The sequence below is a fragment of the Chiloscyllium punctatum genome, chromosome 22, assembly GCF_047496795.1.
Source record: "Chiloscyllium punctatum isolate Juve2018m chromosome 22, sChiPun1.3, whole genome shotgun sequence".
NCBI lineage: Eukaryota > Metazoa > Chordata > Chondrichthyes > Orectolobiformes > Hemiscylliidae > Chiloscyllium > Chiloscyllium punctatum.
In genome coordinates this window covers 59,004,532-59,018,076 of record NC_092760.1, presented here as the reverse complement: position 1 = coordinate 59,018,076, position 13,545 = coordinate 59,004,532, and the positions used below count along the sequence as shown (strand labels likewise).

The window sequence follows — 13,545 nt, the reverse complement described above, 5'->3', positions numbered from 1 at the left end:
GTACACACTTCAAACTTTGCACTTTAGAAACAGTGCCCCTAATTCATCAATAGTGTTATAGCAAATTTGTGTTAACGAAATGCACGTTATAGCAGTATGACCTGTAGTTAAAAGTGTGTTATTCAAATACATACCTCGTAAATGAATTGTGTTTAATTGATAACGTAGTCCCAACAGCCAAGAATGGTTCTCTTTTCAGGGAGGAGAAAGTGAGGACTGCAGATGCTGAAGATCAGAGTCGAAGATGGTTGTGCTTTTCCAGCACCACACGTCAGGCAGCATCCACGGAGCAGCAGAGTCAACAGTTCGAGCATGAGCCCTTCATTGGGAGCCCTTCCTGATGAAGAGCTTATGCTCGAAACATCGATTCGCCTGCTCCTCAGATGCTGCCTGATACAGTGTGCTGGAAAAGCACAACCATCGACCCTGATTCTCTCTTCACCCAACATGTAATACACCATCAACACTGACAATAAAGGTCAATTCCTACTCTGTTAATTCCCTGTGACGATGCCAAAAGTACTGTCCTATTGTTCAAAGTTAAAAATCACACTACACCAGGTTATAGTCCAACAGGTTTAGTTGGAAGCACTAGCTTTCAGAGCACTGCTTCTTCATCAGATGGTTGTGGGTCATATCCTATTGTTACACTTCGAGTTAAGTTAATGGTGCAAACAGAGGTGTACCCCAAAACCTTCCAGGTCTGCATGACTCACTTCAATCAGTGGAGGTTTCAGCTCCCTAGAAAGGGTGGGGGGTGTCAGGTTACGGTCTGGTTGGTGCAAGTAATCTGGGAATGGTGTAGTTTGGTATGAGACAGTCAAGTATGGGGTCAGTGTAATAGCCATTCAGGAGTCAGACTATCTTTTCCTGGATAACTATTTTACTCAATTCAATTTGGAAACATCTGAACTGTCCAATGTTTATGGAAATTTTCAGAAGGTTCCAGGTACATTCAAGAGGAACATTCAATTGCTTGGGCAATTCTTTCAGAGACTACTCTCACTATTGTCACAAAGCTGGACCCTTTTTTCTAAAAGCTGTTCCTTTTCTCAAGGATACTGTGTCCTTGATTTTTTTTCAGAGGAGTCATAAAACTGTCCTGGTTCTAATTAGACTGGTTTTGTACAGAGATTAAAGGGTATTGAGAGGCCTTTTTGTTTATATGTAAACAGATGAGACTTCAGGCTGAAGTGGTCATGTTCTAGAAGTGACCTGTATACTAAAAGGGAAGTGGTCAGCTCTCTAGCTGAGCAGTTCAGTTCAGAATTTGTTAGGAGTTCAAAGGTGAGCTGTGTCTGTCTGTGAGCTGTGAGCTCTCTCTGTCTCTTTTTGCCCTTCTAACGTCAACCTGGAAGCAGCTGTTCCAGTTTTTTTTACTGTGTTTTAAGGTGGTTTACTTACTGTAAGAATGTGTATAGGGCATAAGCAGGCAGGGAACAAGTTAAGTTCTGAGTTTTGTAAAATAAGAGGTTCAGCTGAGCATGACTCAGATCAAATAAGTTACAGTTAACAATGGGGTGCTGGAGGCAAGGGTAATGGGTTAACAAGGTGGAAAATCATTCATTATGTAGAGCCATTTAATAAAATGAGGTAGCATTCAGTATGTGACATTAGTTAATAAGGTGAAAAGTATCCACTGTATGAATCCAGTTAACAAGGTTAAAAACATTCGGTGTATAACAGTAAAGGACTTGATCTCTGCCATTGGTACTCATTGTTTGTAACGGTCACCCAATTAATATGTATGTTGCCTTCTCTGGATGCTCCTCCCTGTAAAATGACTGTATAGTTCATTGAGAAACTGCTGTTCCAGAGAAGACCTTGAACTCATGTCTCTGTGCACATGGGCGATTGTTTTCTCTCTCTCCCTCCAGGGCCGGAGATAAAGGTGAAGGAGATAAAACAATACCGTGTTGCTAAGCATTTTGCTTTCACTGAGGGGGTGAAACGGGATGACTATATTGGCATAGTCGGCAGGATCCAAATGGATAGTTATGGTCAGATGGTGTCAGCAGCCACCCGGAACATCGCTGTCTCAAGACAATGGGCCTACAAGGTAAGATTATAAACCTTGGTCCCTCTTGATATTCCTGTGTGCTGGAGACTGTATCCTCACTCAATCACTCTCTTTTCTATGGATTCCCCACGTGGTAATTAGTTCAGTTGAAAGCGCAGTTTTGCAAGTGCAGTGGCAGACAGAGGTTCAAGTCCTCTGCGCTGCATTGGGGGCAGTGGGGTATAATTGAGGTTTGAGCCTCCCGGGGGAGGTGGGGAGAGTATATTTGAGGTTAGAGTCCTCTGCACTGTACTAGGGTTCCAGTCCCTACAGGTGAGTTTGGTTGAAGTCTGAGTCTTCTGTGCAGTACTGGGGCTACAGTCCCCTGGAGTGGGTTTGATTGAGGCTCGAGTCTACTGCGTGGTACTGGGGTTAGAGTTTTTTTGGGGTGGGTTTGATTGAGGTTCGTGACCTCTGCATGGACTAGGGTTCAAGTCCACTGGGTGAGTTGATTTGAGGTTCAAGTCATCCACATTGTGCTGAGGTTCAAGCTTTCGGTGTTTAAGTTTCGAGCTCTCTGTGTTTGGGATTCGAGCTGTCAGTGTTTAATTGGGGTTCGATCCCCCGGGAGGAGTAAAGTGAGAAAGGGGTTAAAGGCCCCTCGTGATGATATTTGAGGCTCTATGAGTCTTTGTTCTGGGGGAAGAGAGTGGCTTGGACTGTGGTGCCATGTGGTCTGCTGTCAGGGTTTTCTCTTTTTACAAGAGTAATTTCAGTGAGAGGATGCAATATCAAAAACAAGAAACACTGAAATTAAAGGTTGTTCTAATACTTGGGTTGAAAAAGGAAAGTTTCAATGTAGCTTATGCCATGCTGAGAGTGTTTGACGTTTAAAAAGTTTGGTTTGTTAAGATACTGTCTTAGGAAATCCTTTTAAGTAACTGGTATGCCTTGTTTGAATCAGGATCTCAACTCAATGTGTTTTGCAGGCTGTGTAATGGGACAGACTTTGTTTTTACATTGAAATTGTACAACATTATGCTCTTTTTAAAATTATCAAACTTGTAACATTAAAACAAATTGATTGAGGGCCTTGAGCCCCTGATTTGTTTGAAATTCTACAATGCCTGTTTAAAAAGAAACAGTTGGGTTAGTGGTCATGCTTCAGCCAGATGAGAGTATTGTACTAAAATATCTTTGTTGCTGTGTTTTTAATGCAGAGTGTTCACAAAAAGAAAAGCGCACTTTGAGTTTGATGTTTTATTAAGATTTTAGAGAATATCAGAACTTGAGGCTGAACTGTTTCAGTTCTGTTAATTATTGTTAAGAGTTCATTGGCCCCCTTCATAATGAAAATTCAAAGAATGTTGATTTCTACTAAAATTGGCACTGTGATTCCAACTGTTTTATTTGGGAAGTTTCATTTGGAGAACATATTTTAAAATATTCAGCATTTGTTTCCCACGAATATTTGTGATTTACATCTAAACTTAAACTGCCTCTTCAATTGCTAAAGCACAGGAAACTTTTTGTTGTTTTCTTGCTGTTCCAGATTTTTGAAATACTTTTCCTGACAGCTTTCACATTAGCCAAGTATTAATTTGTTAAAGGAGAATAATTTTTGAATAACCTGAATGGAGGTACCCGAGGGTTTGATTTTAGGACCATTGATTGTTGTTTATAATTGACTGAGTTGTTTAGGCATGAACAATTTAGAAGTTTATGGGTTCTACAAAATTAGTCATAAATAGTGAATAGAGTAACAGACTTCAAGAATTCAAAGAATGTTGGAATAGACAGACACAATTTAGTATATGTGTGTGACTGTCTTCATACTGATAACCACTTTGGCAAGGAGGGAATGAGAGAGGAAATGCAAAGATACTTTCAGCAAGTAACTAGAGTTTCTCCATTCACAGGTAAAGCACACCTTTGGACCACCGCCCACCCCGCCACAACCTGATCCAACAGATTCAATCAGCTCCCTAGTCACGAGGATGAAAAGTGAACAGGTTAACAACAGTGAAGAGGAGGTCTGTAAGCTTCTTGTCAGTGGTCTTCCTATCGACATTAAACCACGTGAGATTTACGTTGTCTTTCAAGCACTTGACGGATTTGTAGGTTCACTGATCAAGCTAACATCACAACAGCCAGTTGGCTTTGTTACATTTAACAGCAGCACGGGAGCAGACACAGCAAAGAATGCTCCATTCACCTAGCCTGCTGCTGCAGCTGCACTGTATGCTCAGATGGTATCCTTCATCTGAAGCATCAGTGCAAGGAAGGAAGTCTTGTCAGTTTTATTAAACATTTAACTGCCCTTATCCAAGAAATCTGATTTCTCCGAGGAGTGATGCTAAGATAGACTGAATTTTGTTTTCAGTTTGGACTTTACTAAAGGAGATTTTGGAGAACTGGTTTGTTTTCACTCGACTTGGGGGGATGGAGTGGTCACTAAGGACTGTGGAGTTAAGAACTTTACTAGTGAATTTTTTTTCCACATGGGAGGACTCTTCAAATTCTAATTACTGTAATGGACTAGTAATTTTTGCTGTTTCAATCACTGTGTGCTGTGTGTCAATAACTTGCTTAAACACTGACTGAGGTGGAAAAGTATTCATTATGTACAGCCATTTAAAAATATTGGAAGCATTCAGTTTCTAAGGACAGTTAACAAGGTGAAAAGTATTCATTATATGAATCCAGTTAACAAGGTTAAGAACATTCATTGTATAATAGTAAAGGTCTTGGTCTCTGCTATTCATACATGTTGATTGTAACGGTCACCCAATTAATACGTTGGCTTATCTGGATGCTCCTCCCTGTAAAATGACTATATAGTTCCCCAAGAAACTGCTGTTCCAGAGAAGACCGTGAACTCATGTCTCTGTGCAAATGGGCGATCGTTCTCTCTCCCTCCAGGGCCCGGAATAAAGATGAAGGAGGTAAAACTATACTGCGTCACTGAGCGTTTACTTCGACTGCGGGGTGGGGCCAATGGGAAGACAATTGGGGCTGTTGTGTATATTCAGAACAACATAATTAAGTCTAGCATGGATAGACCGAGTTCTGTAGGGGTTCTTTATTCTGTTCATTGTGTTTCACTATGTAATTTTGTGAATACATTTTTGTCTGTTTTAAAACCTGGTAGTCAACCTAGCTAACTTACTCTGAGTAATTTTCACTGTACACTTACTGAAACAAATTGCAATGTTATGGTCTGGGCTGCCTACTTAAGAACGTTTTGAGTAGTCTGGCTTAGTCCATAAGATACTGGGGGCTTTTTGTGAGTGGTAGGTGTTAGTGTCTTTATTTTGGGTGTTGGTTTGTTTCGGTAGACAAAGCATGGGATAGTAATGGCTCTTTCAGTCGTCAAAAGTTTTCTGGAAGTGAATGCGGTGACTTTGGAAGTTTTGCAAAAGGAGAATAAGACCAAGCTGCAGGAATTAGCAGACCAGCTGGGATTGGACCTGTCTGCTTCTGTGAAGAAAGGAGAGATAATTACATCAGTGGCTTAGCATCCAACTTGCCAGAGAAACCATCAGCATTGATACAGATGGCAAAAATTCAATTGCAATTGAAGCAGTTTGAGTTAGAGGCGGGAAAAGGAAAGGGTAGCAGAAATGAAAAAGTTTGAGTTACAAATAAAAACAGAAGAGAGGGAAAAAAAGAGAAAGCAGCAGAACAGAGAGAAAAAGAGAGACGGTTTGAACTTCAGAAACTGACACTTAAAAAGGAAAGTCAGCTTAAAAGGTTGGAGATAAAGACTGACGGTAACCTGAGCGAGGAAGCCTATAGATAATGTTTCAGGGATCTAAAGAGGGACACTGGTCAACCTATATTGAGTTTGAAAGGATCAAACAGAGTAATTTCAATAGATGGATAAGAGCTTTAAAAATTGAGCAAACCTACAATGCCCTTAGTGAGGTAATTATTTTGGAGGAATTGAAAACTTCACTGCCTGAACCAGGTTAAAAATCACACAACACCAGGTTATAGTCCAACAGGTTTAATTGGAAGCACACTAGCTTTCGGAGCGATGCTCCTTCATTAGGTGATAGTGGAGGGCTCAATCCTAACACAGAATTTATAGCAAAAATTTGCAGTGTCATGTAACTGAAATTATACATTGAAAAATTGATTGTCTGTTAAGCCTTTCACCTGTTAGAATACAGTGATAGTTTCACTTCTTTCATGTGTGAATCACAAAACTTTTTTTTAAAGTTGCATTCTCAGGTTAGCTGTTAATAATGGTGATAGCTAGACAATATGTTGAAGGTCTTAGCCCCCTTTGTTCTCTGTCTATGACCTGATGTTTAGATTGATTCTAATCTAAAAAGTGAGATAACAGAGTTTTACATAAATTCATGCAGTTTTTGAACTCAAGAGTTCCACATGAGTGTATGCAGTTTTTGAGCAAAGTGCAATGTAACTCTGCAAGTACAAATTCACCCCACAAAATATATGTGCGCATGTGGGTCTTTGTCTGTCTGTGTGTGTTTGTCTGTCTGGGGTGGGGGTTGAGAGTGTGAGAAAGTGTGTGTGCCTCGGATCTTCAGGTGACCATCCTCCAAGGTAGACTTTGGGACAGGCAGCAGAGGAAAGTGGCTGAGCAGAGGCCGATAGCTAAGTTCGGTACCCGTAGGGAGGGCCTCAACCGGGACCTTGGGTTCATGTCACATTACAGGTGATCACCATTGCATTACACACACACACAGACATTCCTACACACACACACACTCTCACATACACACGGACACAGGTACACACAGACGCACACACAGACATCCACACACACCCTTATAGACACACACACTCCCACACTCACATATGCACTCCCTTACAGACTTAAGACACTCTGCACTCACTACACACATACACACACACACTTTCTCACACTCTCAACCCCGACCCCAGACAGACAGACACACACAGACAGACAAAGACCCACATGCGCACATATATTTTGTGGGGTGAATTTTTACACTGGAGTGTCCCTTCTCTTAGCAGACGTGTGTTTCCTTGCCTCCTGATTAGTCCTACATACATTAAACCCCAGAAAGCCCAAAACTAATCATCTTCTGAAGCTTGGTTTGAAAATGTATTCAAAAGGAATGGGATAAATTGCTGAAGAGGGAAATGTCTATCGGGAAACTGGGGGCGTGTTTAATGCACGGAGGATGGGATTAAATGGATAACTTTCCCAGAGGGATGAAACTAAAGTAATACTTGGAAATGGAAGTATAAGTCAGACCAGCGTGTACCGTTCGCCAGTTTTACTTTCTCTCCCATTCTGACTTCCCCGGAAACAGGGTGAGGATCTGGGGTGATCGAGAGGCAAATTGTTGCTTTCGTTTTAACGCGGCCCCTCCACAGATCTGCAGCAACTTTCGAGCCTCGCCCGCCGAACGGCCGCTCCTCCTATCCCCGACCTTTACCTGAGAGCGGTACCAGAGTCAGCAGCAGCAGCACTAACACCGGGACCCGGGGCGGCAGCGAGCTCCTCACCCGGCTCATGGTCTCTCCGTATCGACCGAATCCCGGACGCGAATCTCTCTCGTTGTAAACCCAACAACATGAACCAGCAGCTTCCGTTCCGCCCGGGTTTCACTTTCACCGAGTTACGGCGGGGATTGGGCGGAGCTGGGGGCGCATCCAACCTGAATGAGGAAGGACATGAGGAGGAGCCATTGGCACATTACACTTGTCATACTTTTAGAAATATCTGTATATTAAATATATTTATGATACTCAATATGTTACGTAACACATTTCCAGTACATCGATAAAACAATAAACTTTATTAAGTGTTTTGCCGTTTATTTTCTTCAGCTCTGAAGAAGTGTTTATGGGTTTATCAGTTATTGATCCGAAAAGGCGAATCGGGGACAGGTGCCGACTGCCCTTTGAGCCTGCTCCACCGTTCAGGAAGATCATAGCTGATTTAATTGTGGCCTCAATTCTCTTACACATCTCCAAGTCTGTCAAGAATCTAGCTACTTCTGCCTTTAAAAGAAAGTATGCAATGATCTTGCCACCACTGCTTCCACAGACTCACGATGAAAAACACAGCTTCACTTGTTCTCAGTTTGCGAGACTCCTTATTTTTAACCTGTGTTCTCTAGTTTTTGAAAGGCATCCAGGGGAATGGGGAGAAAGTTGGAATATGACATTCCGGTAGAGGATCAGCCATGATTCTATTCAATGGTGGAGCAGGCTTTTAAAAAAGTGAATAATTTACTCCGTTCCTAGTTTTTAAGTTTAAATTATCTCCTCGATGGCAAAAGCATTCACTCTGTTAGACCGTCGGGATTTTATGTCTCAATACCATTGTATTTTAATCTCCTAAACTGAAATGAACACAACCTTTCCAACCTTTTTCTCATAAATCCATCCCTTCAACTCTGGAATCAGTCAAGTGAACCTTTATTGAAATCTCGAGTCCTACGGGAGTCTGCGATGGACTTTTTTTTTCAACTAGGAGAAAGTGAGGACTGCAGATGCTGGAGATCAGAGTTGAAAAATGTGTTGCTGGAAAAGCGCAGTAGGTCAGGCAGCATCCAAGGAACAGGAGAATCGACGTTTAGGGCATAAGCCCTTCTTCAGGAATGAGGGATTATGCCCGAAACGCCGATCCTCCTGCTTCTTGGATGCTGCCTGACCTGCTGCGCTTTTCCAGCAACACATTTTTCAATTTCTTTTATCACAATGTATGTCAACTCCTTAAATGAGTGGGGTGCAAGCCTGATAGTTAAATTTGCAGATGACAAAAGGGAAAGGAAGTTTTATTATTTTCCATTCACAGGATCAGGGTGTCACTGATGAGGCCAGCATTTATTGTCCACCCTTAATTGCCCAGAAGGCAGTAGAGAATCAACCACTGTGCTGTGGGTCTGGTGTCACATGTAGGCCACACCAGATAAGATTGGCAGAATCCTTCCCCTAGAAGATGTAAGGTGAACCATATGGGTTTTTCTGACAATCAACAACGGATTTATGGTCATCATTAGACCTTTAATTCCAGATAAATATTTTAAAATTCCACTATTTGCCACAGTGGGATTCAAACCCAGGTTCTCGGAACATTAATAAGAAACAAAAGTAGAGCATGCTGGAAAACCTTTGCTTTTCTACCATTGTAGCTATCTTTATGGATGCTTAAGACACTAGTTTGAAACTAACGTTTCTCGCCATCAAATTGAAAGCAAAATTCCATATATTGCTCACTCTTGCCTTGAGGATTCTTAGCTATGAGACGTAAGAGATGACATAACTGAACTAGTCTATTTTCTGGTTGGTTCAGAGTATGTTTTTCTAAGGAACTGTCGTGAATATATTATGAATTAATTTTCAATGCAATGAATTTGATTTGTCCAATTGTTAATATAACTATAAGCATGTGCAAGTTTTGCACTGCCTTTCTTACAAGCTCCATTAGTTTGGGATGTTTATTCTATTTTACATTAAATCTACTCTAATGGGACCCATAAACTACCCATTTCTTTTCTGTGCCACTTAAAATTTTTACTCAAACTGATTCTACATTTTCATATTTGAAGACATGATGATTACTTGCTGTTGTGCTGACCTCATTCATTATTAACTGAGCTAGTCCACATCCTTTTCCTTTCCTTCTTTCCTTCTGAAATGTCATCTCTTCAGTTCCCAGCCTCCGTCGCTTTGCAACTATGTAAGGGCTGTCATAACATACCCATTTAATCTTTTTTTTGCTGTAATTCATCCTTGTTTTAATTTCAGATAAACAGCCTTTGTCTTTACCACCTTCCACTATGCTATCCCATTTGCTGTTGTGCTCTTCTATCTGTAAGCTTTACAGGTCTTTGTCTCACTCTGGTCATCACTCTCTTTATTAACTTCATAAATTTTGTTATCACAATGAAATTCAACTCTATTTAGTTTAAAGCCCCCTTTGCAGGCTGAGGTATAGAATTTATCAGGACCTGGGTCTCAGCAAGGTTCAAGAAAGACCATAAATCAGAAATGCAGAAATAGGTCTTCCAGCTCTTCAAATCTGCTTCATCATTCAATGAGGTCATGGCTGATCTGATAATCATTAACTTCACTTTCCTGAATTTCCCTATAACCCTTGATTCCCTTACTGATTACAAATTTGCCCATCTCAGCCTTGAACATACTTTGTGACTCAGCCCTCTGCAATAAAAAACTTGACAGATTCAATACCCTTGGAGAAAGAAATTCATCATCTTCATCTGAAATGGGTGACCCCTAATTTTCACATTTTGCCCTCTGGTCCTCTCACCAGGGGACTCTCCCACTAGGGGAAACATTCCCCCTGTCAAGTCCCCCAAGAATATATTTCAATGTCACCTCTTACTTTTCTAAATTCCAGTGAGTACAGGCTCAACCCATTCAATGTCTCCTCACTAGAAGATTCCTCCACACCCAAGGTGAACCTTACTGAACATTGTTTTTTGCATTGTCACCAGTGCCTGTATATATTGTCTTAGATAAGAGGCTCAAAACTGTTCATAGCATCCAGCAAATGTCATCCTGATCATACATCTCCCTCTTGCTCTGGTGCCAAGTGACACAAAAACCATCCCACTCACACCAATTGTTGAGCCACGTCCTCAACTCTCTGATCGTACTTACCCTGGGCCAGTTTGCTCATGATTTAGGTAGTAATACATAGATTACCACCAATGAATTGTGTTTTTAAAATTCAGCCTCTAGTTTCTCATTGTCCCTCAGCACGCTATCTTCTTTAGGAGTTGTTGGTACCCACACAGACCAAGACAATCTGACCCAACACCCCTCTCCAGCGTCAGGACTTCAAAGAGATGATGGGGATCTCATCCATGATCTGAAGAGTCCTGCATCACTTTCTATTAAGGAAAGATCAGCTGGGTTTTGTACCATTAAGGCACTTGATTGGATAGTGGCAGGCTCTCCTTGACATCAAATGTCCTGTCAGTGGAAGTGGCAGCCAGGGCCCTGTAGTGTCACCAGGGTGGTGGTGACTTATTGCCAGTGCACTACTGAGGTAGGGGTCGTGGTAAACTATGTATTAGAAAAGGGCTAGGTTTTTTTTAAGTAGAACAGCTATGTTGATAGTTCTTTGATTATTTGTGATCAGATATTACTAATTTAGGATAAATAGTAATCTTAACATTAGCTTGGGCTAGTGGACACTATTGAAAAATATTCAGGAAAGAAATTTGAAGTACAAATCTAGTTGCTGTAGTAGTGTCCATGACAACAGTTATGAACTGTTGCTTTGAAAAAAGTATAAGAACTTCCACGTTTTCAGATAACTTGAATCCATAAGGCAGGAATCAAATAATTTTATTGTAATATATTTTACAGTGAGGAAAAACAAAATACAGTGAAAAACCTTTCCACTTTTGCCATGATCTGATGCAATTTTGAATAGTTTAAAAAAGGGAAAAAAAAATGCTTAGAGGCCATCAGTCCTGAGCCAGGCCATCATCAATACCTGTGCTGCCATGCCCCCTCTACTGCCTTGTCACTGTCTACACCAGACCCAACCAATGTTCAAGTTGCCACTCTTCATCAGCAGTCTTTAGCAAATAGAATAAAAGAGAATTCTAAAGCTTTTTATAGGTATGTGAGGAATAAGAGGATGACTAGAGTAGGAATAGGGCCAGTCAAAGACAAAAAGTGTTTGTAGACCCTGTGGAGATCCAAGAGGTGCTAAACGAACATTTCTCATCAGTTTTCACTCAGGAAAAGGCAAATATTATAGAGGAGAAGAAACAAGGTATTAGACTAGAAAGGATCAAGGTTAGTTACGAACAGGTGTTATCAGTTTTAGAGGGAGTGAAAGTAGACAAGTCCCTTGGAACAGATAGGATTTAGACCATAAGACCATAAGACATAGGAGTGGAAGTAAGGCCATTCGGCCCATTGAGTCCACTCCGCCATTCAATCATGGCTGATGGGCATTTCAACTCCACTTACCCGCATTCTCCCCGTAGCCCTTAATTCCTCGAGACAACAAGAATCTATTAATCTCTGCCTTGAAGAGATTTAGCGACCCGGCCTCCACTGCACTCTGCGGCAATGAATTCCACAGGCCCACCACTCTCTGGCTGAAGAAATGTCTCTGCATTTCTGTTCTGAATTGACCCCCTCTAATTTTAAGGCTGTGTCCACGGGTCCTAGTCTCCTCACCTAACGGAAACAATTTCCTAGCGTCCACCCTTTCCAAGCCATGTATTATCTTGTACGTCTCTATTAAGTCTCCCCTAAATCTTCTAAACTCCAATGAATACAATCCCAGGATCCTCAGCCGTTCCTCATATGTTAGACCAACCATTCCAGGGATCATCCATGTGAATCTCCGCTGGACACGTTCCAGTGCCAGTATTTCCTTCCTGAGGTGTGGGGACCAAAACTGGACACAGTACTCCAAATGGGGCCTAACCAGAGCTTTATAAAGTCTCAGTAGCACAACATGCTTTTATATTCCAACCCTCTTGAGATAAGTGACAACATTGCATTCGCTTTCTTAATCACGGACTCAACCTGCATGTTGACCTTTAGAGAATCCTCGACTAGCACTCCCAGATCCTTTTGTACTTTGGCTTTACGAATTTTCTCACCATTTAGAAAGTAGTCTGTGCTTTTATTCTTTTTGCCAAAGTGCAAGACCTCGCATTTGTTCACATTGAATTCCATCAGCCATTTCCTGGACCACTCTCCCAAACTGTCTAGATCCTTCTGTAGCCTCCCCACTTCCTCAGTACTACCTGCCTGTCCACCTAACTTCGTATCATCTGCAAACTTCGCTAGAATGCCCCCAGTCCCTTCATCCAGATCATTAATATATAATGCGAACAGCTGTGGCCCTGACACTGAACCCTGCGGGACACCGCTCGTCACCAGCTGCCATTCTGAAAAAGAACCTTTTATCCCAACTCTCTGCCTTCTGTCTGACAGCCAATCCTCAATCCATCCCAGTAGCTCACCTTGAACACCATGGGCCCTCACCTCACTCAGCAGCCTCCCATGTGGCACCTTATCAAAGGCCTTTTGGAAGTCTAGATAGACCACATCAACTGGGTTTCCCTGGTCTAACCTACTTGTCACCTCTTCAAAGAATACCAACAGGTTTGTCAGGCATGACCTCGCCTTACTAAATCCATGTTGACTTGTTCTAATCAGACTCTGCTCTTCTAAGAATTTAGAAACCTCATCCTTAATGAAGGATTCTAGAATTTTACCAACAACCGAGGTTAGGCTAATTGGCCTATAATTTTCCATCTTTTGTCTTGATCCTTTCTTGAACAAGGGGGTTACAACAGCGATCTTCCAATCATCAGGGACTTTCCCTGACTCCAGTGACTCTTGAAAGATCTCAACCAATGCCTCTGCTATTTCCTCAGCCACCTCTCTCAGAACTCTAGGATGTATCCCATCGGGGCCAGGAGATTTATCAATTTTAAGACTTTTTAGCTTTTCTAGCACTATCTCTTTTGTAATGGCAACCATACTCAACTCAGCCCCCTGACTCCCTTTAATTGTTGGGATATTACTCATGT

The 13,545-nt window shown here is 41.6% G+C and overlaps 1 protein-coding gene across 1 annotated transcript in view; it reads right to left on the bottom strand.

The window, feature by feature from the left end:
* Positions 1-7,590, bottom strand: part of LOC140493680 (uncharacterized) — a 41,991-nt gene extending 34,401 nt beyond the window's left edge. The window contains exon 1 of the mRNA XM_072592410.1: positions 7,438-7,590. Within this exon, the coding sequence (XP_072448511.1) occupies positions 7,438-7,516 (79 nt within the window). The 5' untranslated portion in view covers positions 7,517-7,590. The remainder of the gene's footprint in view (positions 1-7,437) is intronic.
* Between the last annotated feature and the right edge of the window lie 5,955 nt (positions 7,591-13,545).